This window comes from Ranitomeya imitator, chromosome 3, assembly GCF_032444005.1.
Source record: "Ranitomeya imitator isolate aRanImi1 chromosome 3, aRanImi1.pri, whole genome shotgun sequence".
NCBI classification, from domain to species: domain Eukaryota; kingdom Metazoa; phylum Chordata; class Amphibia; order Anura; family Dendrobatidae; genus Ranitomeya; species Ranitomeya imitator.
The window spans coordinates 130,906,031-130,933,068 of NC_091284.1; the positions used below are offsets into that span (position 1 = coordinate 130,906,031).

At 42.3% G+C, this 27,038-nt stretch overlaps 1 protein-coding gene across 1 annotated transcript in view; it reads left to right on the forward strand.

The window, feature by feature from the left end:
- The window catches only part of TSPOAP1 (TSPO associated protein 1), a 249,325-nt gene that overhangs the window by 100,153 nt on the left and 122,134 nt on the right, over nt 1-27,038 (forward strand). The window contains exon 5 of the mRNA XM_069759747.1: nt 2,158-2,403. Coding sequence (XP_069615848.1) covers nt 2,158-2,403 — 246 coding nt within the window. The remainder of the gene's footprint in view (nt 1-2,157; nt 2,404-27,038) is intronic.

Here is a 27,038-nt window from a genome sequence, read left to right on the forward strand (position 1 = left end):
TGGTGCTTTATGTGGTGCTCTGCTTAGGTATTCGTCCTTATGGCTTATCACAGGTCACTCTGATCAGTCACTGACCTGCCCCCTATTTTACATAATGTAAATAATATTGTGGGCTTAGAAAAAAAATTGCATCCAGCAAAATGGTGCCGGCTGCGCAGTACCATCTCTCTCTCTTATTGATAGATGCTACTGCGCAAGCATCGGCGCTATTTAGCTGCAGCCAATTTTTTTTTCCTCCAGCAAAATGCTAGTGGCGCATGCGCAGTAGCTGCCGCCATTTTGTTGGATGTAAAAAAAAAAAAAATTCTAAGCCTATAATATTATATTCATTATGTAAAATAAAGGGGTAAGTCAATGACCTGTCATAAGCCATAAGGATGAATATCTAAGCAGAGCACCACTTGAAGACCGCCGCCCCGGAGCACGAGAATCTCGTTAACTACAAATACAGATTAAAGAACAACCACAAGATGGATTTCAGCAACCGAGGTATCCTTTTAACCAGTATAACCGCGTCAACCTGACACTGTAGTTTACTGAGCACAATCCTGCTGTCAGGTTCCCTTTTAATTGTGACAAACATAGCAAAAAAATCCCAAATAAGGAAAGGGAAAAAACTTTTTCATTTTCACACAACTGTATATATTATATATGGGCTAATGTTGAGGCTTAAAGAGATTGTCCCACAAATAAAGTACATATTAATCAATAGATCTTGGAATAAAAATATGTTCCACAATTAGATGTGTTACAATGAAATGTTCCTGTGCTGAGATAATCTTATGTGTCCCTGCTGTGTGCTGTGTAATGGCTGTACAGGAACATGGTCTGATCATACCACAGCTCCTGGGCAGGGGAGGAAGCAAAAGAGAATATACAGACAGGAAGGCATCAGTGCGCACATTAGTCTTTCTGAGATAAAATTGCCCTGCCTCACAGAATTAGCTGTGATCCCGTGCTGTCCTGTCTGTACACTCCTTTCCTTCCTCCCCTGCCCAGGAGCTGTGGTATGATCAGACCATGTCCCTGTACGGTCAGACACAGCCATTACACAGTACACAGCAGGGGCACATTTATAAGATTATCTACACACTGGAACATTTTTTTTAACACCTCCAATTGTGGAACTTTTTTTTCCCTAGACCTAATGATTAAAGGTACCGTTAAACTAAACGACTTACCAACGATCACGACCAGCGATACGACCTGGCTGTGATCGTTGGTAAGTCGTTGTGTGGTCGCTGGGGAGCTGTCACACAGACAGCTATCTCCAGCGACCAACGACTTCGGCATCGTTGAAACTATCTTCAATGATGCCGAAGTCCCCGGGTAACCAGGGTAAACATTGGGTTACTAAGTGCAGGCTGCGCTTAGTAACCCGATATTTACCCTGGTTACCATTGTAAAAGTTAAAAAAACAAACCGTACATACTCACATTCCGATGTCTGTCATGTCCCCCGCCGTCAGCTTCCCGCACTGACTGTGTCAGCGCCGGCAGTAAAGCAGAGCACAGCGGTGACTTCACTGCTGTGCTCTGCTTTACGCCCGGCGCTGACGGCGGGGGACATGACAGACATCGGAATGTGAGTATGTACTGTTTGTTTTTTTAACTTTTACAATGGTAACCAGGGTAAATATCGGGTTACTAAGCACGGCCCTGCATTTAGTAACCCGATCTTTACCTTGGTTACAAGTGAACACATCGCTGGATCGGCGTCACACACGCCGATTCAGCGATGACAGCGGGTGATCAGCGACCAAAAAAAGGTCCTGATCATTCCCCAGCTACCAACGATCTCCCAGCAGGGACCTGATCGTTGGTCGCTGTCACACATAACGAGATCGTTAGCGGGATCGTTGCTACGTCACAAAAAGCGTGAAGTTGCAACGATATCGTTAACGAAATCGTTATGTGTGAAGGTACCTTAAAATATACTTTTTTTATGGGAAAACCCCTCTTGGCTGGCCATACCCATGATAATGCTGTCGGAGGGTCATTTGTTCAGCTGACAGACGTTTCCCCTCACTCCCCCATACACTTGAGCGCTTTATTCGGCTTAACTTTCATGTTTTTCGCAGGGAGAGTTGCTGGTGCTTACTGCTTTTAATTTACATAACTCCACGTACTAATAATGGATTGTTTATATCTTGTGCAGGATTTTCCAAATTACTTGAAGCTGAGTGACTTTAATCGTTTGTTACATGAGTCCCAGAAAGAAGTTCTACGATTACAGAAGCAAATCGCTATGAAACACTTGAAAGAATCTCTTAATTTGTCAAGATCTGAGGCTCATAGTTCTCCAAAGCTCACCCAAGCGATGTGTGTAAGACTGGTTCCTCCAGAGCAACCCACAAGGGATCTGGACAATTCTTTAATGGCATCATCGATTGACTCTGTTCAGGTGAGAGAAATTTATAGTCAAAAAAACGTTTCTAGGGTTACAGAGTATTGAGTGTTAAAGGGGCTGTCAGTTCAGAATGACTGTGCAAACCAAGTACAGGCACTCTGTGCTCCATGACGGGGCCAGTCGTTTATATACACCTTCCCTTCTGCTGGTTTTCCATCTATCCGTGCCCTTCTCTTGCTCGGTGAAGCCAGACTTGGCAATCAAAGAAAAGGGGAAATCCATCATGCCCGTTCCTTTTGTTATCAGGAGCCAAGAACCTAAATTTCCTGCATCAACTTACCGTTCCCTCTGCATTGAGAACACATGCATGCTCTGCTGAGCCAAGTATCGGGGGTCTGGGAGAAGTAGCTGGTTCGTTGTCAGCTGCTTAATGTGTAAGAGCACCTTTATTTACACACTAGATTGAAACAGAAGTGAGGGAGGGATTCCTCTACCCCCACCCCCATGATCGTATGATGTTGGCAAATCTAGTATTACATAGTTGGTCAAAGCCAGTGTGTATTTTGTATGTCTGAATATCTACTTAGATAAAAACTTTGGAAGGATTTCTGAACTAATTATAAACAGATAAAGGTTAAACTTTGAGATTTGCTTGAGGATTAAATCCTGGATTAATAAGAAAAGAAGAAAGTATTCGTCAAGTCCACTGAGATTTGCTGTTTCTAGCCTTTACAAGTGAGAGCAATAATGGTTTAAATAATTCACAATGCTTGGTTAATTCACACGGGGGCTTATTTGTGTTCGATTTTATCTGATAAGTGAGTTTCATAAGTAAGCCATAAGTTAAAGTAAGTAACATAAGTTAAAGTTTGAGTTTTTATGCCATAATATAGAGCAGGTTATACATTTCATACTCCATAATGGATTTATGTGTAAATAAAAAGGATTTTCCCACGGACAAAGTACTGTATTTTTTGGACTATTAGATGCACCGTACCATAAGACACACCTAGGTTTTAGATGAGCAAAATTATTAAAAAAAAAAAAAAAAGATGAAGCAAAATGTTGTCAATTCTGTACTAATATCCCATATCCTGGTATATATATCTCCCCTTTCCAGGTATACATGGTCCCCTCATACCCCATCCTTGTATGCATGACCCCCTTATCCATATCCTGGTAGGCATGGCCGCCACATCCCTATCCTGGTATGGTCCCCTCATCCACATCTTGGTATGATGCATGGCCCCTCATCTGCATCTTGGTATGATGCATGGCCCTCTCATCCCCATCCTGGTATGCATGGCCCCCTGATTCCCATCCTGGTATGCATGGCCCCCTCACCCCATCCTGGTATGCATGGCCTACTCATCCCTATCATGATATGTATGGCCCCCTCATCCCTATCCTGTTGTACAGGGCTCCCATCTCCATCTTGGTATGCATGGTCCCCATCAGAAAAACTTAAAAAAAAACAAACAGAAAAAAACATTCTACTTAACTTTTTGGCTCCCTCGCAGCTTCCTGTTCCGATGCCAGCAGCTGATATATGCTTGTAAGTAGCATATGGCTGTGGCGTCATGCGCTGCCTACAAGCAGAGGACAGCTACCAGAATACTCACTGTTCTTCATGCTGGGACTATAGGCGTGTGGAGCAGTGAATATTCACTGATCTTTAATTGTGGGCACAGTGTTAGCCGCAGCCGCCGCTTTCCGGCAGCTGCCCGCGTTCACGTGTGCCCAATACTAAAGGGAATGAATATTCACGGAGAGCAGTGAATATTCATTCTCTTTAATAGTGGGCACATGTCATAGCCCAGCAGCTGCAAGAGATGGCAGCTGCTGCTCCTGTGCCCACTATTAAAGCTCAATGAATATTAACTTCTCTCCACTCCTATAGGAGTGGAGAGCAGTGAATATTCGCTCCCTTAACTAATGGGCACACGTGAAAGCCCGGCAGCTGCAGGAAGTCGGCGGCTGCAGCTAACAGCATGTCCGCTATTAAAGAGACATGAATATTCACAGCCTTCCATTCCCATGGGCGTGGAGTGCAGTGAATATTAATTTCTCTTTAGCAGTAGGCACAGGAGTTAGCCACAGCAGCCAACTCCTGCCTCCCGTGACACGCTGTTCCGCAATTGCAGCTCCCCATCCACAACCAGAGCACTTAAACCCGGACTATAAGAAGCACACCCCTGCCCAAATTTCCTCCACATTTTTAAAGGAAAAAGGTGCGTCTTATAGTCCGAAAAATACAATACATTTTAATTAATAGTTCTTTTAATAAAAATAAAGTTCCTGTGCTGAGGTAATCTTATACATGTGCCCCTTCTGTGTCATGTGTAATGGCTCTGTTTGAACCTGCAGGAACATGGTCTGATCATACCACATCTCCTGGGCAGGGGAGGGAGCCAAAGAATATACAGACATTACAGCAGGGGATCACAAATTTTTCTTTCTACGAGATAAAGCATCTCACTGCCTGTATTTAAACAAAGCTTTACCTCAAAGAAAGAATCATTTGCGATCCCCTGCTGTCCTGTCTGTATTCTCTTTTGCTTCCTCCCCTGCCCAGTAGCTGTGGTATGACCAGACCATGTTCCTGTACGGTCAGACACGGCCATTACACAGTATACATTTATAAGATTTTTATATTAAAGTATAGACCAAACTGTGCTATAGGATGATTGCACAATGAAGAGGAGCAGGAATACGGTAATCGCTTCAAAGAATTGTTATATGAGTCTTACGTGCATGATCACACTCAATAATCTGCGTTGACAGAAAAAAAATTGGGGACTAAACGATCATGTTTGTAGAAAAAATATGATTTTTTATTTTCACGCCTGGGCGTTCAAAGTGCTCATCACAAATCTAGATAAGTTCCTTAGGGGGTCTAGTTTCCAAAATGTCACGTGTGTGTGTGTGTGGGAGGGGGGGGTTTACACTACTCGTCAAACACGACATGGCGTTCGATCGCAATTCCAGCCAATTTGAAAAAAATCAAACGGCGCTCCTTCCCTTCCGCCCAAACAGTGATTCACCCCCACATATAGGATATCAGCGTACTCGGGACAAATTGGACAACAACTTTTAGGGTCCATTTCCTCCTATTACCCTTAAGAAAATAAAAAAATTGTTGCTAAAAGATCATTTTTGTGACTAAAAAGTTAAATGTTAATTTTTTTCCTTCCATGTTGCTTCTGCTCCTGTGAAACACCTGAAGGGTTAACAAACTTCTTGAATGTGGTTTTTATCAGCTTGAGGGGTGCAGTTTTTAGAATGGTGTCACTTTTGAGTATTTTCTGCCATATAGACCCCTAAATGTGACTTCAAATGTGAGGTGGTCCCTAAAAAAAAAAATGGTTTTGTAAATTTTGTTGTAAAAATGAGAAATCTATGGTCAACGTTTAACCCTTATAACTTAGTAACAAAAAAAAATGTTGTTTCCAAAATAGTTCTGATGTAAAGTAGACTTGTGGGAAATGTTTTAACGGCATAAAAATTAAAAGTTTGAAAATTTCAAAATTTTCCAAATTTTTGCCAAATTTCATTTTTTTACACAAATAGACGCAAGTTATATCGAATAAATTTTACCACTATCATGAAGTACAATTTGTCACAAGAAAACATTCTCAGAATCATCTGAGCGTTCCAGAGTTATAACCTCATAAAGGGACAGTGGTCAGAATTGTAAAAATTTGTCCGGTCATTAATGTGCAAACCACCCTTGGGGGTTAAGAGGTTAATTGCTGTGAAGCACCTGAAGGGTTAATAAACTTTTTGAATGTGTTTTTGCAGTTTCTAGAATGCTGTCACTTTTGGGTATTTTCTGTCATATAAACCCCTCAGTCACTTCAAATGTAATGTGATCCCTAAAAAAAAAAAAAATAATTTTGTTGGAAAAATTAGAACTTGCTCGTCATCTTTTAACTCTTACAACGTCCTAACCAAAAAAAAGTTTCAAAAATTGTGCTGATGTAAAGTAGACATGTGCAAAATGTTATTTGTTAACTATTTTGTGTGACATAATTTTTATGCCATTAAATCAGAGTTAAGTTTCAAAATTGCAAACTTGTCAAAATTTTTGCTAAAATTCAATGTCTTTTTCACCAGTTAAATGCAAGTCGTGTAGAAGAAATGTTATCACTATCATAAAGTACCATATGTCACGAAGGAAAAGATCTCTTGGGGGGTTAGCTAATGTAATGGGCCCAGAAGTAATCCCAAGGAGACCATTCAGTTTGAAAGAGATCCACCTTTGCATTTCAAATGGCCGTCAAATATTCCTTACATCTGCGATTCTTCCCAATAGATCCTGATGAGAAGGTGGGTTAGTCTGCTTCCAAAAGGAGGCTATCAAACATTTAGCTGCTGTCAGCAAATGAAGGAGTAATTTAGCAGAATTTTTCCCCATCCCCTATAGTAGTATTAAGGAGGTATACTGATGGCTCTAATGGAACTTCAGCATATTGCATTTTTAGTATCGTGGTTTTGACTGACTTCCAAAACTCCGTTATTTTGGAGCAAGTTCAGTAGATATGGGTCAGCGATCCCCAGGTCAGTCCACAGCGCCAGCAGACATCCGGAAAAGGGGTTACATTTATGGAGAATCTCTGGAGTGTGATACCAGAACATCAAAATCTTATATTGATTCTCCTTATACAATGTACACATGGAGGCTTTTGCCGCCTTATCCCAGATATTCTGCCAAGTCTGGAGTGGTAACTCCCTCCCAAAAAGCACTCCTACATGACAGGTAGTCATGTAGGAGTGCTTTACTTGGGGGATCAGTCTGAGGAGAATTAACCCATAAATATCTGAAATCAGCCCTTTAGTAGAGGGGCCTCTCTTGCTTAATCTTTTAAAGTCTGTTGGCCGAGAGACACTCGTGGAACCAAAAAGAGAGCGCGCCTGATGCTTAATCTGCATATATTGTACAAACTCCCTATTAGTTATAGGGAAATTTGGTTTTGAAGTAATCAAACAAGTGGATTTCGAATGAGTCTCTATCAACCAGGCCTGCATATGTGAACAGTCCTGCTGAAATCCACGGCTGCACCATTTGGGGTCCATGCCTTTGGGAATCAAAGGTTGGAAGATAAAGGAGGTCATTGACGATTTGGGCGAGGCCAGGGCAAGGTTTTTCTTACAGGAGTGCCAAATATTCCTGTTGTGTTGTAGACCTAGTAGGGGGGTCGAAAGCCGAATGGTTTGGGCTGAACACAACAGAAAATTCGGGTGCACTGGAGTTAGCCATAACTTTTCTATATCCGTCCAAGTGCACAGCCCAGTATTACTTTGTGACATCAGAAACTGACAGCCTCCATGCAGATTTAGTCGTGAGGATCTGTTTAGAAATTCTATGGCGTTTATCGTTCCAAATAAACCACATTATCCGTGCTTGTAAAGACCTGAGTTCCTCCATTTGGACCCCCACTGGCAGGGTCTCAAAATGATATAATAATTTAGGGAGGAGAGCCATTTTAACTGCTGCAATATGGCCTATTAAAGAGACAGAAAGAGATTTCCACTTGATTAATACTTTGTCTTTAAAAAGGGTGGGGAAGTTGGTAGAATACAGGGCTGCATAAGAGGATGATATGTACACTTCTAAGTATTTAGTCAGATATCCCTGTGTAAAGTTGTTCAGTTACACAGGCTTATGGAGCATCATGGCTGGCCCCAATGGAAGTATTACTGTAGCTCAAAATACATATTGGCCGCTAAAGTTTAGGTGGACTGGTGCTTTCCCTATTATGGGGCACATTACTGGTTTTGGGCTTCAGACATAAACTTGTATCCTCACCAGAAATATAGGGATCTTCACTACAATGAATTATCTCTAAATATTGACTGACAGTATGGCATTGCTCAAGGCGATTAACACCAGGTAATACCAGTATAGTATGCCATTATGTTACTAAAAACTGTAAAATATGCATTACATAGCCTTGCTCACCCCCTTTTCTTAGCTTCAGTTGTACATCAGCTGCATTGTGTGTGACATTTACAACTTTTTTGATACACATGAGAAGAAGGTTTGTGAAAAGCTTTTTATTTTTTCTCTTACCCCCCTCATTTTTGGTCTTTTTTGCTGCCACATTATATTGCTCCATGCCTGAAGCCCTTAGGATATAACGCTTGTCAATACATAGGAGTACACTATTTTTTTTAACTTACTTGGGGTCTCTTAAAGAAATGTACTATTGTATCCAGGATTCCTAAATTAACCCCTTAGTGACAGAGCCAATTTGGTACTTAATGACCGAGCCAATTTTTACAATTCTGACCACTGTCACTTTATGAGGTTATAACTCTGGAACGCTTTAACGGATCCCGCTGATTCTGAGACTGTTTTTTTTCGTGACATGTTGTACTTCATGTTAGTGGTAACATTTCTGCGATATTACTTGCGATTATTTATGAAAAAAATGGAAATATGGCGAAAATTTTTAAAATTTTGCAATTTTCAAACTTTGTATTTTTATGCCCTTAAATCAGAGAGATATGTCACGAAAAATAGTTAATAAATAACATTTCTTACATGTCAGCACAATATTGGAAAATTTTTTTTTTTTGTTAGGGAGTTATAAGGGTTAAAAGTTGACAAGCAATTTCTCATTTTTACAACACCATTTTTTTAGGGACCACATCACATTTGAAGTCATTTTGAGGGGTCTATATGATAGAAAATAACCAAGTGTGACACCATTCTAAAAACTACACCCCTCAAGGTGCTCAAAACCACATTCAAGAAGTTTTTTTTAACGCTTTACGTGCTTCACAGGAGCTGAAACAATGTGGAAGGAAAAAATGAACATTAAACTTTTTTTTGCAAACATTTTACTTCAGAACCATTTTTTTTAATTTTCACAAGTGTAAAAACAGAAATTTAACCAGAAATTTTGTTGTGCAATTTCTCCTGAATACGCCGATACCCCACTGTTTGGGTGCACCGCAGAACTTGGAAGTGAAGGAGCGCTGTTTGACTTTTTCAAAGCAGAATTGGCTGGAATTGAGATTGGATGCCATGTCACGTTTAGAGTCCCTGATGTGCCTAAACAGTGGAAACCCCCCACAAGTGACACCATTTTGGAAACTAGACCCCTTAAGGAACTTATCTAGATGTGTGGTGAGCACTTTGAACCCCCAAGTGCTTCACAGAAGTTTATAACGTAGAGCCGTGAAAATAAAAAATCACATTTGTTTACACAAAAATGATCTTTTCGCCCACAAATTCTTATTTTCACAAGGGTAACAGGAAAAATTAGACCACAAAAGTTGTTGTGCAATTTCTCCTGAGTACGTCGATACCCCATATGTGGGGGTAAACCACTGTTTGGGCGCACCGCAGAGCTTGGAAGAGAAGGAGTGCCGTTTTACTTTTTCAATGTAGAATTGGCTGGAATTGAGATCGGATGCCATGTCGCGTTTGGAGAGCCCCTGATGTGCCTAAACAGTAGAAACCTCCCAAAAGTGACCCCATTTTGGAATCTAGACCACCTATGGAACTTATCTAGATGTGTGGTGAGAACTTAGAATGCTCAAGTGCTTCACAGAAGTTTATAATGCAGAGTCGTGAAAATAAAAAATATATTTTTTTCCACAAGAGATTTTTTAGCCCCCAAGTTTTTATTTTCACAAGGGTAACAGGAGAAATTGGACCCCAAAAGTTGTTGTCCAATTTGTCCTGAGTATGCCGGTACCCAATATATTGGGGTAAACCACTGTTTGGGCGCATGGCGGAGCTCGGAAGGAAGGAGCGCCGTTTTGGAATGCAGACTTTGATAGAATGGTCCGCAGGCGTTATGTTGCATTTGCAGAGCCCCTGATGTACCTAAACAGTAGAAACCCCCCACAAGTGACCCCATTTTGGAAACTAGACCCCCCAAGGAATTTATCTAGATGTGTGGTGAGAACTTTGCATTATAAACTTCTGTGAAGCACTTGGGCGTTCAGAGTCGTGAAAATAAAAAATATATTTTTTTCCACAAAAAAGATTTTTTAGCCCCCAAGTTTTTATTTTCACAAGGGTAACAGGAGAAATTAGACCCCAAAAGTTGTTATCCAATTTATCCCGAGTACGCTGATGCCCCATATGTGGGGGTAAACCACTGTTTGGGCACATGGCAGAGCTCAGAAGGGAGGGAGTACCATTTGACTTTTTGAGCGCAAAATTGGCTGTCGTGTTTGGAGACCCCCTGATGTACCTAAACAGTGGAAACTCCCCAATTCTAACTCCAACCCTAACCTCAACACACCCCTAACCCTAATCCCATCCCGATCCATAATCCTAATCACAACCCTAACCCCAAAACAACCCTAATCTCAACCCTAACCATAATCCTAATCAAAACCCTAAATCCAACACACCCCTAATCCTAATCTCAACCCTAACCTCAAACCTAACCCTAATCCCAACCCTAACCTTAACCCCAAACATAACCCTAATGCCAACCCTAACCCTAATACCAACCTTAATCCAAACCCTGACCCTAATCCCAACTCTAACTCTAACTTTAGCCGCAACCCTAGCCCTAACTTTATCCACAACCCTAGCCCTAACTTTAGCCCTAACCCTAAATTTAGCCCCAACCCTAACCCTAAATTTAGCCCCAACCCTAACCCTAGCCCTAACTTTAGCCCCAACCCTAGCCCTAAGGCTACTTTCACACTTGCGTCGTGTGGCATCCGTCGCAATCCGTCGTTTTGGACAAAAAACGTATCCTGCAAATGTGCCCGCAGGATGCCTTTTTTGCCCATAGACTTGTATTGCCGACCGATGGCCACACGTCGCGTCCGTCGTGCACTGAATCCGTTGTGTTTTGGCGGACAGTCGTCACAAAAAAAAGTTCAATGTAACCTTTTTTTTTTTGTACGTCGCGTCTGCCATTTCCGACCGCCCATGCGTGGCCGTAACTCTGCCCCCTCCTCCCCAGGACATAGACTGAGCAGCGGATGCGTTGAAAAACTGCATCCGCTGCCCACGTTGTGCACAATTTTCACAACGTACATCGGGCCGACTCATTGCGACGGCCCGTACTGACGCAATTGTGAAAGAAGCCTAGCCCTAACCCTAAATTTAGCCCCAACCCTAACCCTAATTTTAGCCCCAACTCCTCTGGCTGCCGGCCGGCAGATGATGGCGGACGCACTGCGCATGCGCCCGCCATTTTCTTTCCCGATGAAGAAGCCGGTGGGCAGGAGGGGACGCAGGAGGATCCAGGGACACCAGTAAGTATAGCAGGGTCCCCGAATCACCCTATGAATGAGAGATCGTTTTTTTTTTTTTTTGCGACCGCCGGTAAACGGTTAATTACCGGCGATCGCAAAACAGGGATCGGTAAAAACCGACCCCGATCATGTTCTTTGGGGTCTCGGCTACCCCTGGCAGCCGAGACCCCAAAGATCTTCCGGGTGCCGGAAAAAGATGGCGGCGCCCATCAGGAGCCACGAGGAGCACCGGGGGGGGGGGGCTGGCTGGCTGGCTATCGGGGACCTCATTTCTGTCCTCTGATGTGTGATCACATCGGAGGACAGAGAAATTAAATGGGAAATTGCGGGGGGTTTTTTTTTTGCGTCCGCCGGTAAACGGTTAATTACCAGCGATCGCAACCCGGGGTCGGTAAAAAAAAACAAATCATGTGCAACCGAGACCCCAGAGAAAATCCGACTCTGGGGGCGCTATTCACTTTTTCCACAGCACCGTTAATTAACGGCGCTGTGGTTTAAGTACCCTTAACTGCCACCGTTAAAAGGCGTATCGGCGGTCGTTAAGGGGTTAAACTCTATTATCACTCTCCTTCTTTCTTCTCTGAAGCAGCTCAGCTGTAAGTGTAGCTGGACGTTTTCTGGTACAGGAAGGGTTTAATCCTATAAAAGGGAAAAATAATAATGAGAAAAAGCAGTCTATTATTTTCTGGCATTTTCTCTTTGCTTGTTTCATCTCCCAGTGGTCTTTTGTGCTTTATAGGAAGCTAGTTTGTATTTCCGAGCTGCTTCCTATAAAAGTCTGGCCGGTGACATGCAAAGCCTTCCCTAAGAGAAGCCGCTCTATAGATGCTGTGTAGTGCAGAAGAGGATTTTGCGTGCTGTCAGTCATGACACCTGCTAAGGACAGCCTTTAGGGATTTAAGCTTGTTCCACTATGTATGAAAGCACAGCAGATGTTGTCAGGAGATAAATAAAAATATAAGGCTATGGAGGTCCATCTCGTCTAAGAGGCTTGGATCTGCGTTAGTGCAGAAGTGTAGCTACAGCCTGAGTCTGTGCCCACTTTATGTACCTGGCACGCTGTCCTCTCTCGTGTGCCCTTCTCCCCTGCGTGTACTGTGGTCTCATCCACTTAATCCCTTTGGTTGCTGTGGTAGCAGTGAGGATTGGGCTGCTGTAGCAGGTAGGGCATAACTCTACTTCTTGGTGGATTGCCGGCATCAAACAGGACGCACCAGACTTTCAGGTAGGAACATTTCAGCCTTTTGTAGCCGAGGTTTGGATGTAATTAGCGGCATAATATTAAGCCATAAATAAATGTCTCTTAACTGTCTGACCAGAGTTTTTGAGGCCTCAGATAGAGACCGCAACAACAATTTGTACTGTTGAAGGTGATAATCATGAAGATTGCAACTAGATTACGAATAAATGCACATTTGGTGAACTGGTAACAGAGATAGGAACACAATGGTCCTTTCTGCCGCCTGCTAGGGAGCAGCCTTTACCGTAGGGTGACGGACAGCAGTGTTGCTGTACAATCATTATTAATCTGTAAAGTTACAGTGGTGATCAGAGAGTGAATAATAGTTATCTTGCAACATAATTACAAGTAGAGTGACAATTGCTGTCCTGCTATTATAACCTTCGGGATCTGTGGATGTGCAGACAAATCCGGGCCTAGTCAAGCCGTGTCCTTACAGTCCTATATAATATATGTCCTTACAGTCCTATATAATATATATTTATATATACGCAAATCATAAAATAGTTTTCATAAAATACTTTTCATAGTAGCTTATGACCCATTTAGCATCAGTTATGTCTTCTCTGTCAAGGACACCTTTTTATCCAAATCTAATGTAACCTGTAGGGGTATGTGCACACGATGCAGATTTAGTGCAGATCTGCAGCAGATTTTTCTGCTGCAGAAACGCTGCAGATCTGCACTGTGATTTACAGTACAAATGTGAATCAATATGAAAAAAAAAGCTGTGCACATGGTTCAGAAAAATCCACGCAGAAACGCTGCAGATTTCCAAGAAGTGCATGTCACTACTTTTGTGCGTTTCTGCAGCATTTCTGCACCCCTCCATTAATAGAAATCCGCAGTGGAAAAAACTGCACTAAAACTGCACAAAATCCGCATCAATTCTGCACAAAAAACGCACTAAAACCGCATCAAAAATGCACCTGCGGATTCTGCCAGGAGATGCAGATTTAGTGCAGAAAATTCTGCACCACATTTCCTACGTGTGCACATAGCCTAAGCGTTTCTGTGCAATAGTTTAGACCTCTGGCATAGTAATGTCTGCAGCTTAGTGCATTACACTGCGAGATGCATATTTACCAGTGCTACAATCTAATGCTGATTTCCATCATCCTTTTATCAAAAATTGTATTCTGTCCATATGCCCACTAAGTGTATATGGATGTTATGTGGGGGGTGTCCTGAACTCTGTGCTTTCCTTCTGTGAGACAGAATGGATGCTCTGTAATAATGGCTCGCTTTATAGCCAATATGAGACTTTCTTGTATTCTATGTACAGTTGTTCATTGGAAAGGCAATCATTTAAAACTACTTGTGCCTGGACGGTCATGATTTACACCGGCAAGATTAGTTGTTTACCAGGGGCTGCAATCTGGAATAGCTATATGCTTCAGAGACAAATTCTATAAGTGGTGACATGGTTAAAATAACCTGAAAGGTTTTTCTGTTGCTTCTTTTAAGTAGAGTAAGAGGATACAAGAGATACACTTTAAAAGAACTCCAGTACGAAAACTATGGTCCTTACAGATGAAAACGAAGTTGATGAAGATATACAAATCTGGCCTATTCTATTATCTTTCTGTTTCTCCTTCTAATACTTCACACTATTAAAGTTGAGCGAGTTTGATCGGGTCCCTGCTATTCGGCAAGCTTACCGAATAAGCTGCAGATTCCTGGAGCGCTCCCGATAATCAGCTGTTTAGCGCCGCCGCTACATGTGTCCCGGCTGTGTCACTGTTACAACACACATGTGAAGAGCCTGTATGTTGGGTTCTCCATATACGTGTTGTGACAGTGACACAGCTGTAACACATGCAGCTGCGGAGCCGAACAGCTGATCAGCCGGAGCGATCCAGGTATCCGGGTTCCCTCTGCAACTTATTCGCTATAGCTTGCCGGATAAGCCCTGACCCGATCAAACTCGCTCAGCTCTACTCCCTATGTGCCAGCAGCATTTCTGTGGTGTTGTGGGTACACTAAAGGATACCTGTTGTTGCTTAGTCGGTTTATCCAGTCTGATGAGCTCCCGCCATCTACCATTGTTAACGCCTATTAAATCTTGGAAATCTTCCGAAATTTTGACTACATCAAGAAACGTTATCTTTCGTTTTGCAAAATTATTGTAAAAGGTTTAGACTTGGTTATAAGCATTGAAAGATGTATGTCTCTAAGCGGTTTCCTTCCTAAGGTTCTCTACAAGTCTGAAATCGCCCCCCTAGTATGCCAAGTCCTCCTGTATTGGTTCATAGACGTCAAGGCAGGATGGGGGTCCCCTATTCTTTATAAAATAGTTTGGGGACTGCCCCCGTCCATTGCACTCTACCACTTTCCATTTCACCCTGACACCTCTTTATGGATCTTCTTTGTCATCCGCTACTTATTAGTCTTCTACTCTGGATCACACCAGGCCAATGTCCAAGGCCTTTTCTTCCTTTTTCATTTGATTAGCAATGAAAAATGAAAACAATTGAAATAAAAAATACATAGAATATTTATGCTTTCGCCCAAACTGCATTTTAGGTGACCTTTTTTACTTAAAACTTTTAGTTTTTTCTTTTCACAACTTATGATTCTGAGAAATCTTGTAATCACATTATTAATGAATCACATGACTTCTAAATATAAACATTGAGGGGGCACCGCAGTCAAAGAAGTGGGATATACTCCCTGACCAACCACATTGTAACCATTAAAGAACAGAGAGAAAAGCGAAGGTCATATAAACGGGGATCACCACACGAATGGTCTTTGGCTAAAGTGAACACAGCTTTTTATTCATGTGCAATAACAAATCAGAACATGCAATACAAAAAACACACATATTTTAAAAACAATTAAAAAAGGAAACATATTTGTCCCTTATATACACAGCCCACAATATGGCTAACATCTGCGCAGGTTACGTAGGACCCATAACCCTAAATAAGGCGCCTATATGGACAACACTGGTTAAATAACATACAATAGAGCAAAGCCCATTAATAAGTCCTCAAGATGGAATAACATCTAGAAAAATTCATATCTCCCTGCCATGGTACAGTTTGGACATTCATGGGGACGACGGTATCATGTGTAAATAGGCTTAGCAATATCCCACCAAAGAAAGGTACCAATATGCTATAGATAAGAAAACACAATGCTGTAAATTATATAACAAATACCGCTACCACTAACAGAGAAATCTCTCTATAAGGCGTACACATGAGTAATAATCCTAGCTCACGTCAGCTGCTGTGGCTGACTGTGAACAAAAGTGCAGCGGACCCCATGTGGAGCTTGGTCACATACAATACCATGGGCAAGCTGCAGGCGGTAAACAGCTTGGTATACCAAAGCGCAGGTGAAGCAGAGACCCGACGCGTGTCGCCACACCAAAGTGACTTCGTCAGGGGTATTACTCATGTGTACGCCTTATAGAGAGATTTCTCTGTTAGTGGTAGCGGTATTTGTTATATAATTTACAGCATTGTGTTTTCTTATCTATAGCATATTGGTACCTTTCTTTGGTGGGATATTGCTAAGCCTATTTACACATGATACCGTCGTCCCCATGAATGTCCAAACTGTACCATGGCAGGGAGATATGAATTTTTCTAGATGTTATTCCATCTTGAGGACTTATTAATGGGCTTTGCTCTATTGTATGTTATTTAACCAGTGTTGTCCATATAGGCACCCTATTTAGGGTTATGGGTCCTAGGTAACCTGCGCAGATGTTAGCCATATTGTGGGCTGTGTATATAAGGGACAAATATGTTTCCTTTTTTAATTGTTTTTAAAATGTGTGTTTTTTCTATTGCATGTTCTGATTTGTTATTGCACATAAATAGAAAGCTGTGTTCACTTTAGCCGAAGACCATTCGTGTGGTGATCCCCGTTTATATGACCTTCGCTTTTCTCTCTGTTCTTTAAAGAATCGCATGACTTGTAATGAAAATGGCAATAAAATGCAGTAAAGAAAAAAAAATGTTGGTTCTAAAACACCTTTTTACGGGGAGGTGAATGAAAAGAAAAGCACAGTGAAAATTCCAGAAAATAGCATGGAAAGCACAAAGGTATTTTTCTCCTTTTACACAGTTTTTTTGCATATTTTTTTTTAAAAAGCATCTGTGAAGATATGTAATAAGGGGTTTTGAAAAATTATGACCTATCTTAGGATAGACCATCAATATTAGATCAGACTGGGTTCGAATGTTGGCTGTTTATTGGAACCACTAGACGGTGGCCCGATTTTAACGCATCGGGTATTCTAGAATATGTATGTAGTTTATCTATGAAGACTTCAGAATAATGCAATTTATACACAGGATTCGGTCGGCTGGGCGCGACTAATTAGCGAAGCGTGGTTCAAATCCCACGCTAATTCGCGGCCGGACTGCGTCTGTCGCTTATTGGTCGCGCCCGGCCGGCCGCAAACAATCAGTGAAGCCAGGGCCAGCTCCAGGTTTTTGAGGGCCCCGAGCGAGAGAGTCTCACAGCCCACGTAGCATATAACACAGCCCACATAGTATATAGCACAGCCACGTAGTATATAGCACAGCCACGTATATTGCACAGCCCACATAGTATATAGCACAACCCACGCAGTATATAACACAGCCCACGTAGTATACAGGTCCTTCTCAAAAAATTAGCATATAGTGTTAAATTTCATTATTTACCATAATGTAATGATTACAATTAAACTTTCATATATTATAGATTCATTATCCACCAACTGAAATTTGTCAGGTCTTTTATTGTTTTAATACTGATGATTTTGGCATACAACTCCTGATAACCCAAAAAACCTGTCTCAATAAATTAGCATATCAAGAAAAGGTTCTCTAAACGACCTATTACCCTAATCTTCTGAATCAACTAATTAACTCTAAACACATGCAAAAGATACCTGAGGCTTTTATAAACTCCCTGCCTGGTTCATTACTCAAAACCCCCATCATGGGTAAGACTAGCGACCTGACAGATGTCAAGAAGGCCATCATTAACACCCTCAAGCAAGAGGGTAAGACCCAGAAAGAAATTTCTCAACAAATAGGCTGTTCCCAGAGTGCTGTATCAAGGCACCTCAATGGTAAGTCTGTTGGAAGGAAACAATGTGGCAGAAAACGCTGTACAACGAGAAGAGGAGACCGGACCCTGAGGAAGATTGTGGAGAAGGACCGATTCCAGACCTTGGGGAACCTGAGGAAGCAGTGGACTGAGTCTGGTGTGGAAACATCCAGAGCCACCGTGCACAGGCGTGTGCAGGAAATGGGCTACAGGTGCCGCATTCCCCAGGTAAAGCCACTTTTGAACCATAAACAGCGGCAGAGGCGCCTGACCTGGGCTACAGAGAAGCAGCACTGGACTGTTGCTAAGTGGTCCCAAGTACTTTTTTCTGATGAAAGCAAATTTTGCATGTCATTCGGAAATCAAGGTGCCGGAGTCTGGAGGAAGACTGGGGAGAAGGAAATGCCAAAATGCCTGAAGTCCAGTGTCAAGTACCCACAGTCAGTGATGGTGTGGGGTGCCATGTCAGCTGCTGGTGTTGGTCCACTGTGTTTCATCAAGGGCAGGGTCAATGCAGCTAGCTATCAGGAGATTTTGGAGCACTTCATGCTTCCATCGGCTGAAATGCTTTATGGAGATGAAGATTTCATTTTTCAGCACGACCTGGCACCTGCTCACAGTGCCAAAACCACTGGTAAATGCTTTACTGACCATGGTATTACTGTGCTCAATTGGCCTGCCAACTCTCCTGACCTGAACCCCATAGAGAATCTGTGGGATATTGTGAAGAGAAAGTTGAGAGACGCAAGACCCAACACTCTGGATGAGCTTAAGGCCGCTATTGAAGCATCCTGGGCCTCCATAACATCTCAGCAGTGTCACAGGCTGATTGCCTCCATGCCACGCCGCATTGAAGCAGTCATTTCTGCCAAAGGATTCCCGACCAAGTATTGAGTGCATAACTGAACATTATTATTTGATGGTTTTTTTGTTTGTTATTAAAAAACACTTTTATTTGATTGGATGGGTGAAATATGCTAATTTATTGAGACAGGTTTTTTGGGTTATCAGGAGTTGTATGCCAAAATCATCAGTATTAAAACAATAAAAGACCTGACAAATTTCAGTTGGTGGATAATGAATCTATAATATATGAAAGTTTAATTGTAATCATTACATTATGGTAAATAATGAAATTTAACACTATATGCTAATTTTTCGAGAAGGACCTGTATAACACAGCCACGTAGTATATTGCACAGCCCACGTAGTATATTGCACAGCCACGCAGTATATAACACAGCCCACGTAGTATATAGCACAGGCCACAAAGTATATAACACAGCCCACGCAGTATGTAACAGCCCACGCAGTATGTAACAGCCCACGTAGTATATAACACAGCCCACGTAGTATATAACACAGCCCACATAGTATATTGCACAGCCCACGTAGTATATTGCACAGCCCACGTAGTATATTGCACAGCCCACGTAGTATATTGCACAGCCCACGTAGTATATTGCACAGCCTCGTAGTTTATAGCACAGCCTCGTAGTTTATAGCACAGCCTCGTAGTTTATAGCACAGCCTCGTAGTTTATAGCACAGCCCACGTAGTATATAGCACAGCCCACGTAGTATATTGCACAGCCTCGTAGTTTATAGCACAGCCTCGTAGTTTATAGCACAGCCCACGTAGTATATAGCACAGCCCACGTAGTATATTGCACAGCCTACGCAGTATATAACACAGCCCATGTAGTATATAGCACAGGCAAGACAGTATATTACACAGCCCATGCAGTATATAACACAGCCCACATAGTATATGACACAGCCCACGTAGTACTGTATATAACACAGCCACGTACTATATTGCACAGCCCACGCAGTATATAACGCAGCCCACGCAGTATATAACGCAGCCCACGCAGTATATAACGCAGCCCACGCAGTATATAACACAGCCCACGTAGTATATAGCAATGTGGGCACCATATCCCTGTTAAAAAAAAAAATAAATAAAAAGAATTAAAATAAAAAAGTTATATACTCACCTTCTGCTGGCCCCCGGATCCAGCCCAGGCCTTCAGCGATGCTCTTTTCGACGCTCTGATCCCAGTAATGTCTTGCAGCAATAACCCGTGATGATGTAGCGGTCTCGCGAGACCGCTACGTCATCTGGGGTCATTGCCGCAATGCATTCTTGGGACCGGAGCGTCGCGAGCAGCGGGAAAGGCTGGCACGGACGCCGGAAGGTGAGAATATAATGATTTTTTTTTAAATTATTTTTAACATTATATGTTTTTACTATTGATGCTGCATACTGGCCCATCCATCTGGCCCATCAAGAGTCACTCAAATTTCATCAGTCCATAAAACCTTTGAAAAGTCAGTCTTAAGATATTTCTTGGCCCAGTCTTAACGTTTTATCTTATGTTTCTTGTTCAAAGGTGGTCGTTTTTCAGCCTTCCTTACCTTGGCCATGTCCCTGAGTATCGCACACCTTGTGCTTTTTGTTACTTCAGTAACGTTGCAGCTCTGAAATATGGCAAAACTGGTTGCAAATGGCATCTTGGCAGCTTCACGCTTGATTTTCCTCAATTCATGGGCAGTTATTTTGTGCCTTTTTTTCCCAACAAGCTTCTTGCGACCCTGTTGGCTATTTGCCATGAAACACTTGATTGTTCGGTGATCACACTTCAAAAGTTTGGCAATTTCAAGATTGCTGCATCCCTCTGCAAGACATCTCACAATATTGGACTTTTCAAAGCCCGTCAAATCTCTCTTCTGACCCATTTTGCCAAAGGAAAGGAAGTTGCCTAATAATTAAGCACACCTTATATAGGGTTTTGGTGTCATTAGACCACACCCCTACTCATTACAGAGATGCACATCACCTGATTTACTTAATTGGTAGTTGGCTCTCAAGCCTGAACACCTTGGAGTAGGACAACATGTATAAAAAGTATCATGTGATCAAAATACAACTTGCCTAATAATTCTGCACACAGTGTATATAATTTTTTTTTTGCCAAACGGTCCTAGAGATATGGGCATTTTTATATAGCATTAGCATCCTAATATGATGATTTTTATGATCTTTAGCAAGAGGGCATTGCTCACAAGATTTTATGGGGGGCCGGTCTGTAGGCTGCTCTGCATAATTATCCTGTGAGCCACACCTCCTTGATCAAGACTATACAAAACCAGATTATTAGGACACTAAATAAAATGACCAACACTTGGCAATATCTATTAAAGGGGATATCCAGTACAAAAATTATAGAATCACTGGCCTTGTAGGATGTTCATTCAGTTGTTTAATTTTGTAGAGAAAAATCAGATCACAGACATGGCACATAACTAAAGTCATTTCAAATGACAACTTTCTGGCTTTAAGAAACACTAAAAGAAATCAAGAACAAAAAATATGGTAGTCAGTAATGGTTACTTTTTTTAACCAAGAATAGGGAAGAAATTATGGAATCATGAAAAACAAACAAAAATACACTCCAACACATCAGTAGTATTTTCTTGCAGCACCTCTGGCTTTTACAGCAGCTTGCAGTCTCTGAGGCATGGACTTAATGAGTGTCAAACAGTACTCTTCATCAATCTGGCTGCAACTTTCTCTGATTGCTGTTGCCAGATCAGCTTTGCAGGTTGGAGCCTTGTCATGGACCATTTTCTTCAACTTCCACCAAAGATTTTCAATTGGATTGAGATCAGGACTTTTTGCAGGCCATGACATTGACCTTATGTGTCTTTTTTCAGGGAATGTTTTCACAGTTTTTGCTCTATGGCAGGATGCATTATCATCTTGAAAAATGATTACATCATCCCCAAACATCCTTTCAGTTGATGGCATAAGAAAAGTGTCCAAAATATCAACATAAACTTGTGCAGTTATTGAAGATGTAAAGACCGCCATCTCCCCAGTGCCTTTACCTGACATGCAGCCCCATATCATCAATGACTGTGGAAATTTGCATGTTCTCTTCAGGCAGTCATCTTAATAATCTCATTGGAACGGCGCCAAACAAAAGTTCCAGCATCATCACCTTGCCCAATGCAGATTCGTGATTCATCACTGAATGACTTTCATCCAGTCATCCACAGTCCACAATTGCTTTTCCTTAGCCCATTGTAATCTTGTTTTTTTTCTGTTTAGGTGTTAATGATGGCTTTCGTTTAGCTTTTCTGTATATAAATCCCATTTCCTTTAGGCAGTTTCTTACAGTTCGATAACAGACGTTGACTTCAGTTTCCACCCATTCGTTCCTCATTTGTTTTGTTGTGCATTTCCTGCTTTGGAAACATATTGCTTTTAAGTTTCCAGTTTTGGCGCTTTGATGTCTTCCTTGGTCTACCAGTATGTTTGCCTTTAACAACCTTCCCATGTTGTTTGTATTTGGTCCAGATTTTAGACACAACTGACTGTGAACAACCAACATCTTTGGCAACATTGCGTGATGATTTACACTCTTTTAAGAGTTTGATAATCCTCTCCTTTGTTTCCATTGACATCACTCGTGTTGGAGCGATGATTCATGTCAGTCCACTTGGTGCAACAGCTCTCCGAGGTGTGATCACTCATTTTTAGATGCAGAATAACGAGCAGATCTCATTTGATTCTGGTGTTGTTTTTGGGTATGAAAATTTACAGGGCGATTCCATAATTTTTTCCTCAGAATTGAGTGATTCCATAATTTTTCCCCTATGCTTGGTTAAAAAAGTAACCATTACTGACTACCACGTTTTTTGTTCTTGATTTCTTTTAGTGTATCTTAAAGCCAGAAAGTTGCCATTTGAAATTACTTTAGTTTTGTGCTATGTCTGCGATCTTCTTTTTTTCTACAAAATTAAACAACTGAATGAACATCCTCCAAGGCCGGTGATTCCATAATCTTTGCCGGGGGTTGTATAAAACGCATGTAGTTGCTAACGGAGGCAACTACCTGCCTATTATACCCCATGCCGGTCACTGACTGCTTCTGCAAAAGATTATGCTACTCCCTGTCAGCGGATTTGAGGCACACAGATATCACTCTCCTCAGCAGTCTATATGTATGCCCATATTAATAGTTTAGATGGGTCAAATGTGACCGATTCCCTTTAAGAGCATTTTAAGAAAACAGTAGTACATTCTGGCACCGTTTACTGCTGCAAAATTTTTGCATAAAATGGAAGGTTTTATGTTACTCCCATAACTTCAGGTCCATATAAAAATGAAATCCAATATCAAAGCAGTGGTTAGCTAACAGAAAATGCATTTATTTTGCTGATATCTCTAAGTATCCCCAACTAGTCTAGTTTTTATATTGTCCACGTTAAAGAAAAAAAAACTAAAAATATTCAGACATGAACAAAACAGTAGCAATTATAATTGCATTGACACAAATTAGATCACTTGCTGTCAAGCTGCTTTCCTTTCCTCTGCTGCCAGCACAGGGCCAATCCAGCTCTCAGATAAACCATTCAGTAATGCTTGGCAATCTGGGTGCTGTGTCAGGCTGTACATCACTTGTAATGTACGGTTAGTGGGTTGTGAGTTGATTAGTGAGTTGTCCTCTGTTTAAAGGGAATCTGTCACCCCATTTTTCGCCTACGCTAAAGGTACCGTCACACTTAGCGATGCTGCAGCGATACCGACAACGATCCGGATCGCTGCAGCGTCGCTGTTTGGTCGCTGGAGAGCTGTCACACAGACCGCTCTCCAGCGACCAACAATGCCGGTAACCAGGGTAAACATCGGGTAACTAAGCGCAGGGCCGCGCTTAGTAACTCGATGTTTACCCTGGTTACCATCCAAAAAGTAAAAAAAAACAAACACTACATACTTACCTACAGCCGTCTGTCCTCCAGCGCTGTGCTCCGCACTCCTCCTGTACTGGCTGTGAGCACAGCGGCCGGAAAGCAGAGCGGTGACGTCACCGCTCTGCTTTCCGGCTGACCGACGCTCACAGCCAGTACAGGAGGAGTGCAGAGCACAGCGCTGGAGGACAGACGGCTGTAGATAAGTATGTAGTGTTTGTTTTTTTTTACGTTTACGCTGGCAACCAGGGTAAATATCGGGTTACTAAGCGCGGCCCTGCGCTTAGTTACCCGATGTTTACCCTGGTTACCAGTGAAGACATCACTGAATCGGTGTCACACACGCCGATTCAGCGATGTCTGCGGGGAGTCCAGCGACCAAATAAAGTTCTGGACTTTCTTCCCCGACCAGCGACAGCACAGCAGGGGCCTGATTGCTGCTGCCGGTCACACTGTACGATATCGCTAGCGAGGACGCTGCAACGTCACGGATCGCTAGCGATATCGTCTAGTGTGACGGTACCTTAAGGCCACCGGCTTCAGGGGCTTATCTACAGCATTCTGTAATGCTGTAGATAAGCCCCCGATGTATCCTGAAAGAGAAGAAAAGCAAGTTAGATTATACTCAGCTCTGTGTTGCAGGGTTAGAAGGCTTGGGGATGGCGGTTGCGCCCAGATCCCCACAGGTGGCTCTAGGAGGCCAGCTCCGTGCTGCAGGATTGGGAGGCTGGAGATGATGGTTGCGCCCAGGTATCCACAAGGCGGCTTAGGGAGACGGGTGCCTAGAATGGACAGGAACCGCCAACTTCCAGCGTGCCCCGGCCGGAAGCAACGCCAAAGCAGTGGCGGAGTGTGGGAGGGGCGTGGTGGGTAGTGTGATGTCACACGGCTAATGGGCGGGCGCGTATGAGGATTAACCAATCCAACACATTTCGAAGGATACGATCCTTCTTCGTCAGGGCTGGGGATCCTCATGTAACCCTCCCCTTATATAGCAGTTGCCCGCCCAACCCCTTCAAAAAGCCTGCCTGAGTACCTGATTGGTGGGGCTACTGAGTGGTAAATTAAATGAAATGGAGTGAAAAGTGATCCATGTACCTGTAAAAAGACACGATTAGGGCGCATAGAACTGTAAAGCGTTTGTGAATGGAGGAAATGCGTAATTGGAGAACTGTGCGGTTAGACTGCCTGTACAGTGTTCGTAATCGGGTATACACCATATGAAGTATAATGCCTCTGAGTTTCATGAGGCATGCGTGGAGAGTGGGACAATGAGTGGATATGGCAAAGATAATTTAAATTAAGTTAGATAGGGCTGATATGGAATAAATAGATTAGATTAAAATGAAGACACTTTAATATAGTAAATTAAAATACATGTCTGAATGTGCCACATCCAATAATAAGACAAATAACGTAGTAGAATTACTCAAATTTAATAAACACCGAATACACAATTATGAAGGTAATAAAATTAGAAAATTTTAAAAGATTATTTGGACTAAAATGAGAGACTCCGTCTGGATCTCTATCCCAAATGTCCTTTGTTTATAGGTGGCTGGGTAAAAATAAGTTAATTTAAAATTCAAAATTAAATTAAAAGGCATATAACTCGATTCCATGATTACGTCCGTTAGGGGCCAGACTATCTAGCATAAAAATCCATTTAGATTCGACCCTGGATATTGCTCTTAGAAAGTCCCCACCCCTAGGATTTCGCTGGACTGTTTGTATTCCACAAAAAAGGACGCCTGCGCACGATCTGTTCTTCTCTAAGAAATGGCGGGATAGAGGGTGACCCTTGAAGCCCTTTTGGATATTATCCAGGTGCTCCTTAACTCTGACCCTAATGGGCCTCTTAGTTTGGCCCACGTATATTTTATTACACGGACACTGCAGTATATAAAATACCTCTGTCGTTTCACAAGATATACTGTTTTTGATGTGGAATTTCTTACTGCCACTTGAATCCATAAATGTGGATTGAACAGACTTATTCAGAAGTGTGTGTTTACAACACGAAGCCCAAAAGGGCTTCAAGGGTCACCCTCTATCCCACCATTTCTTAGAGAAGCACAACAGATCGTGCGCAGGCGTCCTTTTTTGTAGAATACAAACAGTCCAGCAAAATCCTAGGGGTGGGGACTTTCTAATAGAGCAATGTCCAGGGTCGAATCTAAATGGATTTTTATGCTGCAGTAGATAGTCTGGCCCCTAAAGGACTTAATCATGAAATCGAGTTATTTGCCTTTTAATTTAATTTTGAATTAACTTATTTTTACCCAGCCACCTATAAACAAGGGACATTTGGGATAAGGGATCCAGACGGATTCCCTCATTTTAGTCCAAATAATCTTTTTAACTTTTCTAATTTTATTACCTTCATAATTGTGCATTCGGTGTTTATTAAAATTTGAGTAATTCTACTACGTTATTTGTCTTATTATTGGATGTGACACATTCAGACATGTATGTATTTTAATTTACTATATTAAAGTGTCTTAATTTTAATCTAATCTATTTATTCCATATCAGCCCTATCTAACTTAATTTAAATTATCTTTGCCATATCCACTCATTGTCCCACTCTCCACGCATGCCTCACGAAACTCAGAGGCATTATACTTCATATGGTGTATACCCGATTACGAACACTGTACAGGCAGTCTAACCGCACAGTTCTCCAATTACGCATTTCCTCCATTCACAAACGCTTTACAGTTCTATGCGCCCTAATTGAGTCTTTTTATGGGCACATGGATCACTTTTCACTCCATTTCATTTAATTTACCACTCAGTAGCCCCACCAATCAGGTACTCAGGCAGGCTTTTTGAAGGGGTTGGGCGGGCAACTGCTATATAAGGGGAGGGTTACATGAGGATCCCCAGCCCTGACGAAGAAGGATCGTATCCTTCGAAACGCATTGAATTGGTTAATCCTCATACGCGCCCCCCCATTAGCCGTGTGACATCACACTACCCACCACGCCCCTCCCACACTCCGCCACTGCTTCGGCGTTGCTTCTGGCCGGGGGAAGCTGGAAGTTGGCGGTTCCTGTCCATTCTAGGCACCCGTCTCTCTAAGCCGCTTTGTGGATACCTGGACGCAACCATCATCTCCAGCCTCCCAATCCTGCAGCACGGAGCTGGCCTCATAGAGCCACCTGTGGGGATCCGGGCGCAACCGCCATCCCCAAGCCTCCTAACCCTGCAACACAGAGCTGTGCACATTGTTTCAGGAGAACTTACGTATTTGCATCTGGAGACCACCTTTACCCCAGCATTCAGTAAGTGCTCTATTACGTTCTTTTTGACTTCCCATATCCAGCGTGTTGCCCTCAGGCATTATTCTGAAGCGCAATTGTATGTACATTTAACAGCGCAGGGGATCAATT